The sequence below is a fragment of the Hipposideros armiger genome, unplaced genomic scaffold, assembly GCF_001890085.2.
Source record: "Hipposideros armiger isolate ML-2016 unplaced genomic scaffold, ASM189008v1 scaffold_11, whole genome shotgun sequence".
Classification (NCBI taxonomy): Eukaryota; Metazoa; Chordata; class Mammalia; order Chiroptera; family Hipposideridae; genus Hipposideros; species Hipposideros armiger.
In genome coordinates this window covers 4,446,848-4,460,605 of record NW_017731361.1, presented here as the reverse complement: position 1 = coordinate 4,460,605, position 13,758 = coordinate 4,446,848, and the positions used below count along the sequence as shown (strand labels likewise).

General features: G+C 38.9%; 1 protein-coding gene across 2 annotated transcripts in view; it reads right to left on the bottom strand.

The window, feature by feature from the left end:
- Positions 1 to 13,758, bottom strand: part of NDFIP1 (Nedd4 family interacting protein 1) — a 109,238-nt gene that overhangs the window by 36,940 nt on the left and 58,540 nt on the right. Inside the window, exon 1 of one of the 2 annotated variants that reach the window (XM_019663070.1) lies at positions 8,698 to 8,985. The exons of the other annotated variant lie outside the window; for it this stretch is intronic. Coding sequence (XP_019518615.1) covers positions 8,698 to 8,760 — 63 coding nt within the window. The 5' untranslated portion in view covers positions 8,761 to 8,985. Of the gene's footprint in view, positions 1 to 8,697; positions 8,986 to 13,758 lie in introns of those variants that run through there. 2 annotated transcript variants of the gene reach the window in all.

The window sequence follows — 13,758 nt, the reverse complement described above, 5'->3', positions numbered from 1 at the left end:
AAAAAAAAAAAAGGAAAAAAAAAAAAAGCAAAACATGATCATTAATAGAAAAAAATGGAGAAAAAAGAACTCATTCCTACCATTTTTCTTAAAAAGTATTGTTTAAAATGCAAAAAAAAAAAAAAAAGACACTGCATTTGTAAAAACCTATAGACCTTTACAGCACAAAGAGTAAACTTTAATTTTTGCAAAATTAAAAACATTTAGGTGGTTGTTGGTTCTCAGGACGGTAGGCAGAATGTGACAAAACAATCTAACTGTATTATAAATGTATGAGGCCATCCCCGTTGAAGAGGGTGGGGGAAAAAGGTGCTGACCTAAGTAACTTTGGAAATGAGTAGTCAGTATGACTAAAGGCAAAAGAAACTGTACACGTACCCTGTCCTCTAGTTAATCAAACTAATTCCCACAGGGGTGTGGGTTAACAATTCTGACATGGCCACACATTTACATTACAGTTGAAGAATTAAGTAAATGGATAGCGGGTGGTGGGAGCCAGTTTTCTCACTGTTGGAGTGGGAGTTTACAGATAAGAGAGGGGAGGAGGCTAGAGTGATCCATGTAGTACTAGACTAGAGTTGTTAGTTTAATATGATACAGATAGTTACATATAGATGTTCACAGATACATATACACATATATATTTCTTTACTCTGTCAACTAAGAAAACCTAGAGAAGCAATGACACCCTAGTAGCAATGAGCACATATCTTGGTTTCTAATATCATTCTCTAATAAAAGGAACCAGGGCTCCTTGGAGAAATAGCTGATTCTAGGATGATACAGGAAATATTCATGATGAGTGTGGTACCAAAAAGTAAGAAAATGCTTTAAAAAAAAAACCCCACAATGATGGAGCTGTGTCAAAGGGACACAGGTGCTAACTGAAAGAGTTCCCAAAGCCCAAAGCTGGAACAATTTGAGCAACAAAATAAATTAGCATTGGATTGTAACTCAAAGAATAAAATAAATGGGTCCATACTGATACCATTGAATAAATAAATTAATGGAGAAGAGACAAATGACTCATGTAGAAAAATCCCAAATTAATTTACATAGATTCTGTGCCCTCATTGAGGTGGTAGAGCATAACCCTCCAATCCTTAAGTGTGCATTGTGCGGAGTGACCTTCTTCCACAAGAGCACAATATGAAGACGGGTGGGAGGAGAGTAATTTTACAGTAGAAAAACCTGACGAACACTACTTCAACCATGTGATCAAGGTCAACATTGACAGTGATAAATCACACTGACAGTATGCATTCCTGATATACTATGAAGGAAATGGCACTTTACCTCTGAAGTCCTCCTCCCAAAACACACAACCCCGGTCTAATCAAGAGAAAAGCATAAAAAAAATCCCAGTTGAGGGACATTCTATAAATATCTGACCAATACCCCTGAAAACTGTCAAAGTCATCAAAAACAAGGAAAATCTGAGAAACTATTACAGCCAAAAGGAACCTAGAGACATGATGACCAAATGGAAAATAGTAACCTGTATGGGATCCTGGCACAGAAAAAGGAGGTTAGATAAGAACTGAAAATCTGAATAAAGTATGTACTTTAGTTAATAATAATGTATCAATACTGGTTCACTAATGATCAACAAATGTACCATAGGAATGTAAGACGGTAATAATAGGAGAAACTGGGTGTGCAGTATATGGAACTATACTATCTTCTCAATGTTTCTGAAAACCTGCAAACATTACAAAAAGTAAAGTTATTTTAAAACATAAAAATTTAAAAAATATATTTTTTAAGCGAAAGAAAAATAAGAAAAAAGCCTGAAGAACGCACACCAAATTGAGGAGAGGAAAATCAAGTTTTCCTTTCCAAAGTTACTGTTTGACTCTAGTATATGAAGAATGTATTTGTGTACTATTGTATAACAAGAACTGTTTAATTTTAAATGCCATATTTAAGCATTGAATGACAAAAATTAAACTGTTATTAAACAGAACCCACTCCCTAAACTCTTATATTTCTGTTCATAAACTATCCTATCTCCAGAGAGACCTCCAAATCACATTCAATCCTGTGATTAACTACTAACTGATATTACTGCAATACACAAATTTAAAAGAAAAATTGTCAAAGATTATACTAAATTGCGGGGGGCGGAGGGGGTACACAAATATACATATGAAAGGAACAACTTTAATCAGTAAGGAAATATTCCACTAGGAACGTTCTTAAATTCTATCAGTATGTAGAACTAGTATTTAGAGCTTTTAATATAAATTGTGTTATTCAGAAAAAAATGAGTCAGTCTAATTGTAACAACAGGATGTACTTGCTAAGTGATGTCTGAAAACACTCACTTGGTGAAGGCAACAATACATACTGTACTTCTATCTAGGCAACCAATAGAAGCAATTATAACTGGTATATGTAAAGAAAAAAATTACAACTGGAGAATGTAAATTTGACACATAATATTTACCAATTGCCTCGCATATTGGCAAAAATGACTTGAGAATAAAGATAAGACCATCAAGCAGATTTACAGCATTAATCTCTAATTAAAGTGTTAAAAGCTCCTTTATCTAAATGGCCATCATCACTATTACAATAAGAATATGGTTCCACTAAACAGCTCTACTTCTTCAAAGATAACAGAAGACTAAATCATTAAGAAACCAAAGTAATTATTTTAAAGCCCTAAGAACAAATAAATCAGAGGATGTCACTTGAATTCCTTCAAGCCTTCCTCTTTTTATTAATAAAAATACAAAAATCACTCTCACGGTAGGACTTACTTTATAATACAATTTAATATATAATGTGCTATAATTGGTGTCTAGAATAAAGCAATTTGAAGTTATGTGCAGGCAAACAGGTGGGTGGCATCAGTTTAGATGATGCCAGGATTTCCTAGGGTATCTCAACTGCACCTTGATTTGTACCCAAACCAGGGAGTTCCACCCTGTTTCCAGAGCAAAGACAAAATGATTAAAGCAATTAAATCTCCCTTAACAAGTAGTCGCCAGTAGGACCAGACAAGAAAATAAGAATGGATCAATAGCAATCCATCACTGCTACAAAAACACAAAGTATACATAACTTACCAAAAGTACAAACGATAGTTGCAGATCTGTAGCTCCTGACACTCACAAATTCTTCTCCCTATTTGTTATAGATTATAAGAGTACTCTCTTTCACTTATATGTGGAATCTAAAAAACTGAATGAACGAGGAAAGTAAACAGATGTGGTCTCAGAGATATAGAGGAACAACTGATGGCTGTTAGTTGGGAGAGGGTGGGGATGAGGGAGAAGGGGAAGGGGTTAGACAGCATAAATACGTAACTACAATATTGCCACAGGGACATGAAAGACAGTTCAAGGAATATAATTAATAATGTTGTAAATATTTTATAGAGTTTCAGATGGTCACATGTCTTGCTAGGGAGACCGCATCATGGATGGGGTAGAGGCTTGATCACTGCACTGTACACCTGAAACTGATATTGTATAATATTGTATGTCAACTATAAGTGAATATATATATATAGATAGATAGATAGATAGATATAGTCATGGGACGTGGAGTATAGTGTGGGAGTGGAGTCAAGGGAATTATAATAGATATGTATGATATTGGGGGGAGAAGTGGGGCAGTGGATTGGGGGAGGGGGGTTGCCACTTCGAGGGGTAAAAAGTATAACTATTGCACTGTGTTGTACAGCTGAAACTAATTGTAAAAAATGTGTATTTCACAATAAAAAATAATAAAAATAATAATAAAAAAATAAATAAAAATACCTTATGAAGAAAAACAAAGGTGAAACAAACAAAAATATTGTATGTCAAATATAATTATATATACATATAGTCATGGGATGTGGAGTAGAGTGTGGGAATGGAGTCAATGGAATTGTAATAGATAAGTATGATATCGGGGGTGGGAAGGCAGTGGATGAGATGAGGCGGTTGTTACTTTGTGAAGGGTAAAAAGGATAACTAGTGCATTGATCTGTACACCTGAAACTAATAAAAATAAATTAATTAATTTTTTAAAAAGTACTCTCATGATATATTTCTCATGTGACAATATCTGCTTAAAACATCATACTATTATTTTTAGGATTATACACCGAAATACTTATGGATGAAATGTTATTTTTGGAATTTGCTTCAAAATGGTGGGGAGTATAAATGAAACAAGATTAGTTAGCCATTTGTTGATAATTGTTGAAGCTGAGTGATGGATGCATAAGGTTTGTTATACTATATTTTGTATATATTTAAATTTTTTGTTGTAAAAGTTGAAAATGCAAATATTAAAAAGTTACTACAACTCAACAAAAAGCAAACAACCCATCCAAACAACCCAATTCAAAAATGGGCCACAGAGTTGAATACACATTTCCCCAAAGATACATAAATGGCAATATGTGCATTAAAAAGATGCTCAATATCACTAATCATTAGGGAAATGCAAACCAAAACCACGATACTACTCCATACCCATTAAGATGGCTTTATCAAAAAGAAAAACAGAAAATAACAAGTGTTGATGAGTATGTAAAAAAATTGGAGCTCTTAGGCATTGTTGGTGGGAATATAAACTGGTGCATTGCTATGGAAAACAGTATGGCACCAGCAATTCCACTTCTGAGTAGATATCCAAAAGAATTTAAAGAAGGGACTCAAGAGGTACTTGTATGCCCATGTTTACAGCAGCATTATTCACAATGATCAAAAGATGAAAGCTCCCCAAGTGCTGTCCATCAACAGATGAATGGATATACAAAATATGGTGTGTATGTGTGTGTGTGTGTGTGTGTGTGTATTCCACACAATGGAATATTTCTCAGCCTTAAAACGAAAGTAAATTCTGACACATGCTACAACATGGATCAACCTTGAGGACATTATGCTAAATGAAATAAGCCAATGACAAAAGGACAAATACTCTATAATTCCATATATATGAGTTACTTAATCAAATTTATAGACAAAAAGTGGAATGGTGGTTGTCAGGGGCTGATTGAGGGAGAAATGTGGAGTTATTATAATGAGTATGGAGTTTCAGTTGAGGAAGATGAAAAAGTTCTGGAAATGAATGGTGGTGATGGCTGCCCAACAATGTGAACATTTAACGCCACTGAACTGCTGTACACTTAAAAATGGTTAAAATGGTAAATTATATATGTTTATATATTTACCACAATTTAAATTTTTTTTTTGAGCTGAGCCATTAAATTTTTTTGAAGAAGTAATTCTACCCATCTTCTCAATATTTTTATGTTTTCTTTGATCATTGATCATATAAGACACAAATACAGCAAAATAACCTTAAAATCTTGAGATAACATTCTTAGGGGCATTTCATGATATAACTACAATGACCTGAAACTACAAAAATTAAACCACAGGGCACCCTTCAGCCCTTCCTCCGGGATCCTGACTTTATCTGAATGTGAATATGGTTTTGGCCTGCCAGAGATGAAATTCTTTCCCTTCCTCCACAATCCTCAGAGAACTTATCCAAAAAGGTATCATTCCCAAAGCTGCTCCACAATGTCATCAAACTATAGACAATACAAACTATTAGCGATGCTCACAAGCAGGTAACTTCTTTTACAGGCAATGGGTCAAGTCTAAAGCTAAACATTCCACAGTCTATTTTTAAGCCTATATGGTAAGTGTCATATTTGCCCACTTATACTGGATTCAAATCCAAATATCTCAAAACACTTCCAGAAGTATTTGGCAAAATTAATGATACAGGCAACCTATTCCAGTGAGGCAAAGCAGGCTCTGAATGGGTGAACAGGAATCAATGTCCTCAGAGAGAGTAACACATAACAGGTTTTCCAACACTGGGCCTACCCACACCTTTCTCAAACAGTGCTTCCAAATGTCTGGACACACAATCTCAGTTTCAAAATGCAAAAAGGGAAAAAAATAATAAAGCTGCAAGAAAGCCTTAAGCCCAGCCTTCCTGTGTGGTCTGCAACGATGCTAAATTCAAGTTGTGCACATACTGCACTACCAATAAAAAGACCTTAAGGGTAAAACTGTTTGCATTTATGAATGAATCACACAGTTTTCATTACATTTACTTCAACAGAAGACCAGCTCAATTTGATTAACCAGATCAAATAGGAGTCAGAACGCCCTTTTGTGACAACCACAGAGTATCGTGCTCCTTATCAAGTTGCCTGGATAATTCACCAACATTCTATAATTCAAAAGCCTTTTAAATATGCATATTCTCTGACTAAGAATTTCCACATCTGGAAATTTATACTAAGGAAAGAAATGAAGATGTAAAAGAAACTGCAGTGAATAAAAAGAAAATTATAAACATCCTTAGTGATCAACAACGGGCAACTAGATAAATTATGGTTCAGCCATGCAATTACATGCAATGCAGACATAAAAATGTGAACCCATCTTATTATATAGCTATATTGTGTGCCTTTCTACATACATGTACATGAATACACATGCAAATTTGTGAATGTACATGTCTGTGAACATGATACACATGGGTATATATGCACAGAGTGTGTGTAAGTATAATCGGGCCCATGAAATTGAATGTGTACAAAGATGTGCCTGTATATGTATGTATGAGTGCATAAATATCTGCTGGTGCATACGCCTATATTTGGACCGTGAGCCTGTGTTTTAAGTAGATGTGTATTTATCCTTGTAATCACTACTTAGAAGCTGTGACCTTGAGCAAGTTACTGAGCTTCTTGGAGTCCTGACTTTGTCTTCTATACAATAATACCAAACCCTGCCTCATAGGGCTTTTGTGAGGATTAAGTGAAATAATGGGTATAAAGCACTTAGTGCAGTGATTGGTGCATAGTAAATGCTCAATCAATATTAGCTTTCCTTATCTGTACACTTGTATACTGATCTATACCTGTGAATATTTACACAGCTATAAGTCCACAAAGATACACATCAAGACATTAACTTTGGTTATTTCTGGGTTATAGAATTTTGTTGTTGGGTTTTTTTAGGGGTTTTTTTGGCTTTCATATTTTCCAATTTTTCTAGGAACATTTCTTTTTTTTTCACTTGTTTTGGAAGCTTATTTCTTCAAAATAATGATTTTAAAATAAAGATAACCTGTCCCTGACATACCTCAATTCTGCATATTTAAAGCTATTAAATACTATACCAAGGAATGTATAATTTTTATACTCCACTAAATTTTTGTATTCTAGCAGTATGTGAGCATTACCTAATAGCTCAAGAAGATGGCAGTACAAAGAAAAGCTACAGCTTTTTGCTTGTTTGCCTTATCCAAGGCACGATAAAAGAAATGAATTAAATCACACTCCGGGGTACAGGTGATTTTAAAACACGCTGGTGGCAGTTAAGTGACAACTGTCATTCGTATTTTACTAAAGCTGGGAGGAACCCAGAGCCTTGCCCAAGGTCATACAAAAAAGTATATGCCAGTTCCCAGGCTGTGAGAGATTCTAAAGACTAAGCTCACTGCCACAATTTGAGCATGTTTATGAAACCAAGAATCTAAATTCTTAACCAGTCATTTCAAGAGTCGGGCTGGAGGAGGGAGGAAATTACAACACAGAGCTGATGACAGCAAACAAAACAGTAACTGGAAGCACCACGGTTAATTCGGATATGTTAATCGTATTGTTTTTCCTTATTTCTAAAATAAAAAATTGTAGATCATCTATGATTGAACAGTTCATTTTACAGAAGAAGCACGATTGACATTTTATGCAAATTATACTGAAAGCATTTGAAACACGACAAAACGCAAGCAATTATCTGCGGTCCCAATCAACATCACTTACTACCTGGCTCGAGTCCCACAATCCCGATATGTTAGATTAAATACCCCTAGAACCCCTGTAGGTCTCTGAATTTCTAAGGGAAACCCGGCTACAGACAGTGGCGAGTGAAACAAGCAGCTCTTTTCCCTAGGGCCTCAACTTATAAATCATACCCTAGATAATAATCTAATCATCCCGTATACATTTCCTCCCCAGTTATGCTATTAAATCTCTTTGAACGTCATTTCCAAGCTATTAAAACACACACCAAGGCACACACCCTGCAGCCTTCAACGTAGCTCGACATTTTGGGGCATAACCAGTTAAACACCGCCTTTTCCAAATTTACTGCAAAATGCGGGCTTGTCTCTCGCCTCATTTTTGACTTTTGTCTTAAAACGAAGGCGAGGGGGATGGGTTTCGACACACACATGATGCTCTGAAACCCTGAGTAATCGCATCTCGCTGCGGGGAGCTGTCGGCGGCAGTAGCAGCGATTTTAATCTTTTCTCTCCACTAGTCTTTTTCCATTTCATGCTCTTTTTTTTTTTTTCCTTTTTCCCCTTTCCAAAGACATAAAATCAAAGGTGGAAAAAGGAAAACCGAGTGTCCCCGGGTCGCTGCCTCCTGAGGGTCGCGGGTTCTGACTCGGGGACCCGACCGCCGTGGGAAATGCTGGAAACGCGGCAGGCGGAGGTTTTTCCACCACCCGAGATCGCGGAGGGACCAGTCCGGCCCGCGGCGGCCTCGAATCCGAGTCCGGGGCCTGACCGGCCCGTCCAGGCCCAGCGCGGCCTGCCAAGCCGCGGCGTCGAATTGGCCACAGGCCGGGCCGGAGCGGCCTGAAGTGGCCGGCGGGCTGGGCAGGGCCAGGGTATTGGGGTCCGAGGCCCCGGCCCGGGAAGGGACTCGTTGCTCACCTGCTGGTACCCGTTGCCGCAGGCCGGTTCGACCGCAGCCAGCGCCGCCAACGCCAACGCCATGGCGCAGCCGGCCGCAGGGAACAGGGAGGACGAGCGAGCGAGCGAGCTGAAGGGGCGCGGGCGCCGCGGGAGGGGAGCGCTGGGAGCCCGAGGGAGACGCGCCTCGGGTGGGTCTCGATGGCCGCCGCCGCTTCCAGTCAAGCCGCTCTCCTCGGGCTGTGAGCGCAGCCGCCGCCAAGGCTCCGACACGGCCCCTGGGGAGGAGGCGGGGACGACGACGACGACGACGCTGCGCCGCTGCCCCGCCCCCGACTCGCAGCGCCGGGCCGGCTCGGCCTGGCCTCGCCCGAAGCAGTAGCCGGGGTGGGGTCCGCCCCTCCTCCCGCGCCTCCGAGGCTGCTGCGTGGGATTCGAGTCCACTAAAAACAAATTACTACAGGCCAGCCCCGAGAGGGCGACGCTGGTTGATGAGCACGTCGTACCTCAAGCACTGAGCTTTCCCTACGTGTTCTCACTAACCCTCATCACACATCCCCGACTCGGGCCACAGCCCCATTTTAGAGGTCGTTGATCCCTGGTGTCTGGCTGCAGAAGGCCCGTTCTTAGCCACTCCCTTCTTAGTCGGTTATCCTCCTCCATCAGGGGTCAGTCAAAGCAGGACAGAGGCCAAATCCCATCCAGTGACTGTGGAAAGTATATGAAATTCAAATTTCAGTGTCTATAAATTAAGATTTATTGGAACACAGCTGCTCCCATTTGTTTAGTATGACTTGCAAACCCTAAATTACTTGCTATCTGACCCTTTACAGAAAAAGTTTGCTGACTCTAAATCCTGGAAAATTGCTTAGATCTCAAAGCCTATTTAGGGTGGGTGATAACAGCATCCTCATTTTCATGCAGCCTCATCTGTGGATATAACGCGATCTTTTCTGAACCAAAGTTCTCTGAGGAGCTGACAAGAAAGGCAAAAACTTCAGAGTTATCCACGGGCTTTCCAGGTAGCTGGAACTGGTACAAAGATGGTGAAGGGAGTGAGAGCTTGCCTGTGGAAGAACTGAAAGGAGGCAGATGTAACTGCTGAGTAGGAGATAAGTATTACTGTTTCACAGATGAGGAAATTATGCCTGAAAAGGCTAAATATTTGACCCAAGAACACATAGCTAGTAAGGGGTAAAGCTAAAAAGGAAACCCATTAAGCCAGTTTTTTTAAACCATTATCATGCAACTAAATTATAAACTTTGTGGACAAGAGTATTTGTCTTTTAAATATTTTGATATCTCCCACAGCATCTCGCACAGTATAGCTTATATAGCAGGCACTTGAGGTGTCTTGTTTCTTTGTCACACCCAGTCATCTGGGATTGCTTCTACCCACATGTCCAACACAGAAGAAAACTTGATCTTTGAGCCTTGTTGCAATTATTCTTGATTGCCTTTCCAAGTTGGTAGACTAGGGTTGGCATTAATATGATTATTGGTTTAGCTTGTAATTTTCTATTTTAGTTAACTACATACTATAAAGCACAGCTGTGTTTTTAATCTACCCTGAGGCTTCTGTATATAAGAGCGAGCTAATAGTAATCAATAAAAATTATAGATATTTATCTTCCTTGCTTTGAGTTCTCTACCAGTATCTAAACTCCTATGCGTCTGTCCCTATTTCCAAGCCCTAGCTTCACGCATTTATATCCTGGGAGAGTGAACAAATCCAGCAACATGCCAATCTGAGAGTATCAAAGTGGTACGCCCCTTACTCTGTCGCTCAGTTGTTGTTTTTAATCCAGAAAAAAAACAACTTTAAAAGTAATAAGGTACAGTGAATCATCCCAAACATAATGTGGTCTTAGATAAGGAAAAAAAAATAACACCTCTAATTTGAAAAAATTTGAAATCTTACCAATAGAGAGTAGAAGTCCAGACTTCTTTGCCCATATTTTCTAAACTTACATGTAAGAAGAAATAAAAAAGATGTCACATATGGCTATTGGAACCACAGCTATCATCTTTATGCATGTCTGCAGCACTGTGACTTTTATGGAAAAGAATTTTCTATCCTTCCCATCTACTTCTTTCCAAAATTACTTTCTCCCTCAATAGCTATACATTCCCTGCATGTGGTCATAAATATTTATCACAATATAAATACTGGGTTTTCTCACAGGAAAATTTCCCCTCTAAAGAAAAAAAGTTGATCCCAGTTTCCAATTTCCCTTTCCTACTCCTTTTCTGATGCCCTAAACAAAAATGTTCTGTGTTAACAGTAAAGGCAGGTCTTTTTTTTTTTTTTTCTCTGAGTTCCCCCAAATTTGTTAGTAAGTAAGTTGAGGTGATTTGCATTGATTCAATGGATGGATAAATAGGGGGATTGAGAAACTGAATCACCACTGTATAAGGTCTCCAGCTGGCAAGCAAATTGTACAGGGAAGAGGAAAACTGAATTTCTGACTCATGGATCCATGCCTGCTGCAAGCCAAGCAGACAGAGAAGATAATCCAAGGCTGTAAAAATTGCACTCCTTGGCTTCATCTCGAGATGTTGTCAAGAGAGTTTCCACAGAGAAAGTTATTAATTTCAGATTGCTGCACTTAGAAACTTATTTCCCCACAGAATAACAGTAATACTTTCCATGTGCAATACTTTTTTTTTTTTTAATTTTTATTTATTTATTTATTTATTGTTAGTTTCAGGTGTACAGAACAATGCAATAGTTACCCTTTTCACCCTCACAAAGTAACAACCCCCCACCCTATGTGCAATACTTTTTATGTGAATTGCTAATTCTGAATCATCCATCCTGAGAGAGAGAAAAATATTATGGACAAGTAAGAGCACAGCTCATGTCTGTTCCCCTTGATTCCCCCAGTTTAGATAAAAACCCTCCTCCAGGATGAATGTGGTCTTCTATCTTTCACATCCACCTGAGACCTGTCCTATCCAGCACTGAGCTTGATGAGTAACCAAGAAGGGTTGGTTAAATTTTAAACAAAGTCTCATTGCTCTAATATCTCATTTCAGGCCTTAAATGTCTCCAGCTAATCTTTTTTTCTTTTCTTTCCTTTTCTTTTCTTTTTTCTTTTCTCTTTTCTTTTCTCTTCTTTTCTTTTCTCTTATCCCCCAGCTAATCTTTACAGGCTCAAGTAAACCATGCAGTTCCATTTCTACAGACTTACTACTTCTTTTCATTCTCACTACATTACTGAGTTTCATTAAGGGCAAAAGGTAATATCTTCATATTACAAATGAAGAAATTACCCACGGATGATTACCACTGTTTATGGAGCACCTTCTGGGTCTTGGACCCTTTCATATATCATCTCCTTAATCCTCGTGACAAATTCATTCTGCAGATGAAGAGATTAAGGAAATGTACATCCCTTGCTCAGCTAGATGTACACTTGAATGTACATCACATGAGTGGTAGAACCACAATTCAAACTCAGATCTGTCTGACTACAAAACTTGACCTCTACTCTGGGTGTGGAGGGAAACACAGGACACAGAATGATTGGGTCCTCCATTGGGGGTCTTCACAGTGAAATAGAGAAGATATTCAAGACTTTTTTTTATGTATAAAAACTGCAAGTTGGGGCCGGCCGAGTGGCGCGATGGTTAAGAACTCGCTTGGGATGCCAGAGGGCCCCGGTTCGGATCCCACATATGAGGGCCAGTGACACTGCCCTCCGCAGCTGAGATGCTGAACAACAGCTCAACCTGGAGCTGGGCTGCCATGAGTCGCCGGCGACGGCGTGGGCTGCAGTCCCTGTGGCAGTGGATTGCCATGGGCTACCGTGTGTGGCCAGCAGCCAGCGTGAGCGGCCAGCAGCCGCAGTGAGCGGCCGTCGAGAAGCCGGCGACTGATCTGCCTCGCCAGAGAAGAGCGCAATGATGGTGCCAACTTGGGACAGTGAAGCAACATCCTCCACAACTAGATTGAAGAACAAAACGACAGCAACTTGTCTGTTCCCCTTCCCCCAACTCCCCAGCACTGTTCCCATCCCCCCAATTCCCCAATAAAAAAATAAAATAAATAAAATTAAAAAAAAAAAGAATGTAGAAGATTACTAAAGAAAGATATGGGGTGGGGTTTTTAAAAAAAAAAAACTGCAAGTTGAGTACAGCCTTGTTGAGCTATATTAACTAATGCTGAGAGGTGGTGAAGAAAATTATGTGATCAAGTGGGATAACCAGGTAAGGATTGAGGAGAAAGGGTTTTGAATGAGAGAAAGGCTTTATTGTAATGGGAAGAGGGGAAGGCATACCAAGTCATGAGGATGCTTGTACAAAATCTCAGAACAGGGGTCAGCATACTTTTATGCAAAGGGATAAATAGTAAATATTTTGGACTCTGTGGGCCACCAGCTTTCTGTTGCAACTCCTCCACTTTGGCATGGTATCGTAAACACAGCTATAGACAATACCAAACGAATTGGCATGGCTGTGTTCTAATAAAACTTTATTTATGGACACTGAAATTTGAATTTCCTGTCATTTTCACATCATAAAATATTGTTTCTTTTCATTTTTTTTCAATGATTTAAAAATGTAAAAACTATTGTTAATTCTCTAATCATCCAAAACAGGCAGTGGGCTACATTTGGCTCCTAGGCAGTATTCTGCCAACCTCTTAGCTTAGTAACAAGACAAAAAAAGTTTATGTGCTAAAAGCCTAAGTAGGAAGTTTAAACCACAGAGTAATGCAGAAGTCCTAATGGAGAGGGAAGGGAAAGAAAGAGGAAGATGGGAATTTATAAAAGACCTTAAGACATAAATGGCTTGTGCAAAAATGTAAGTGAGAGAAAAAGGGTTACCAGAGTAGGAATTCAACATGGACTCCCGATTCCTTGGTTTATCTTCTTGCCACTGGAACACAACTGATCCATTCATTCAACAAATATTAATTTAGCACCAATACGTGCAAGCACTGTGGCCTTATGCCTAGAACCTGAAACTATAAAACATTTATTCTCTAAAATGAAGTTAAGAAATTGTAGGGGTAGTTATTTATTTTAGTTACATATCATAAGTTTTGGTATGTTATTTCTTTTTTTTTTCTTTTTT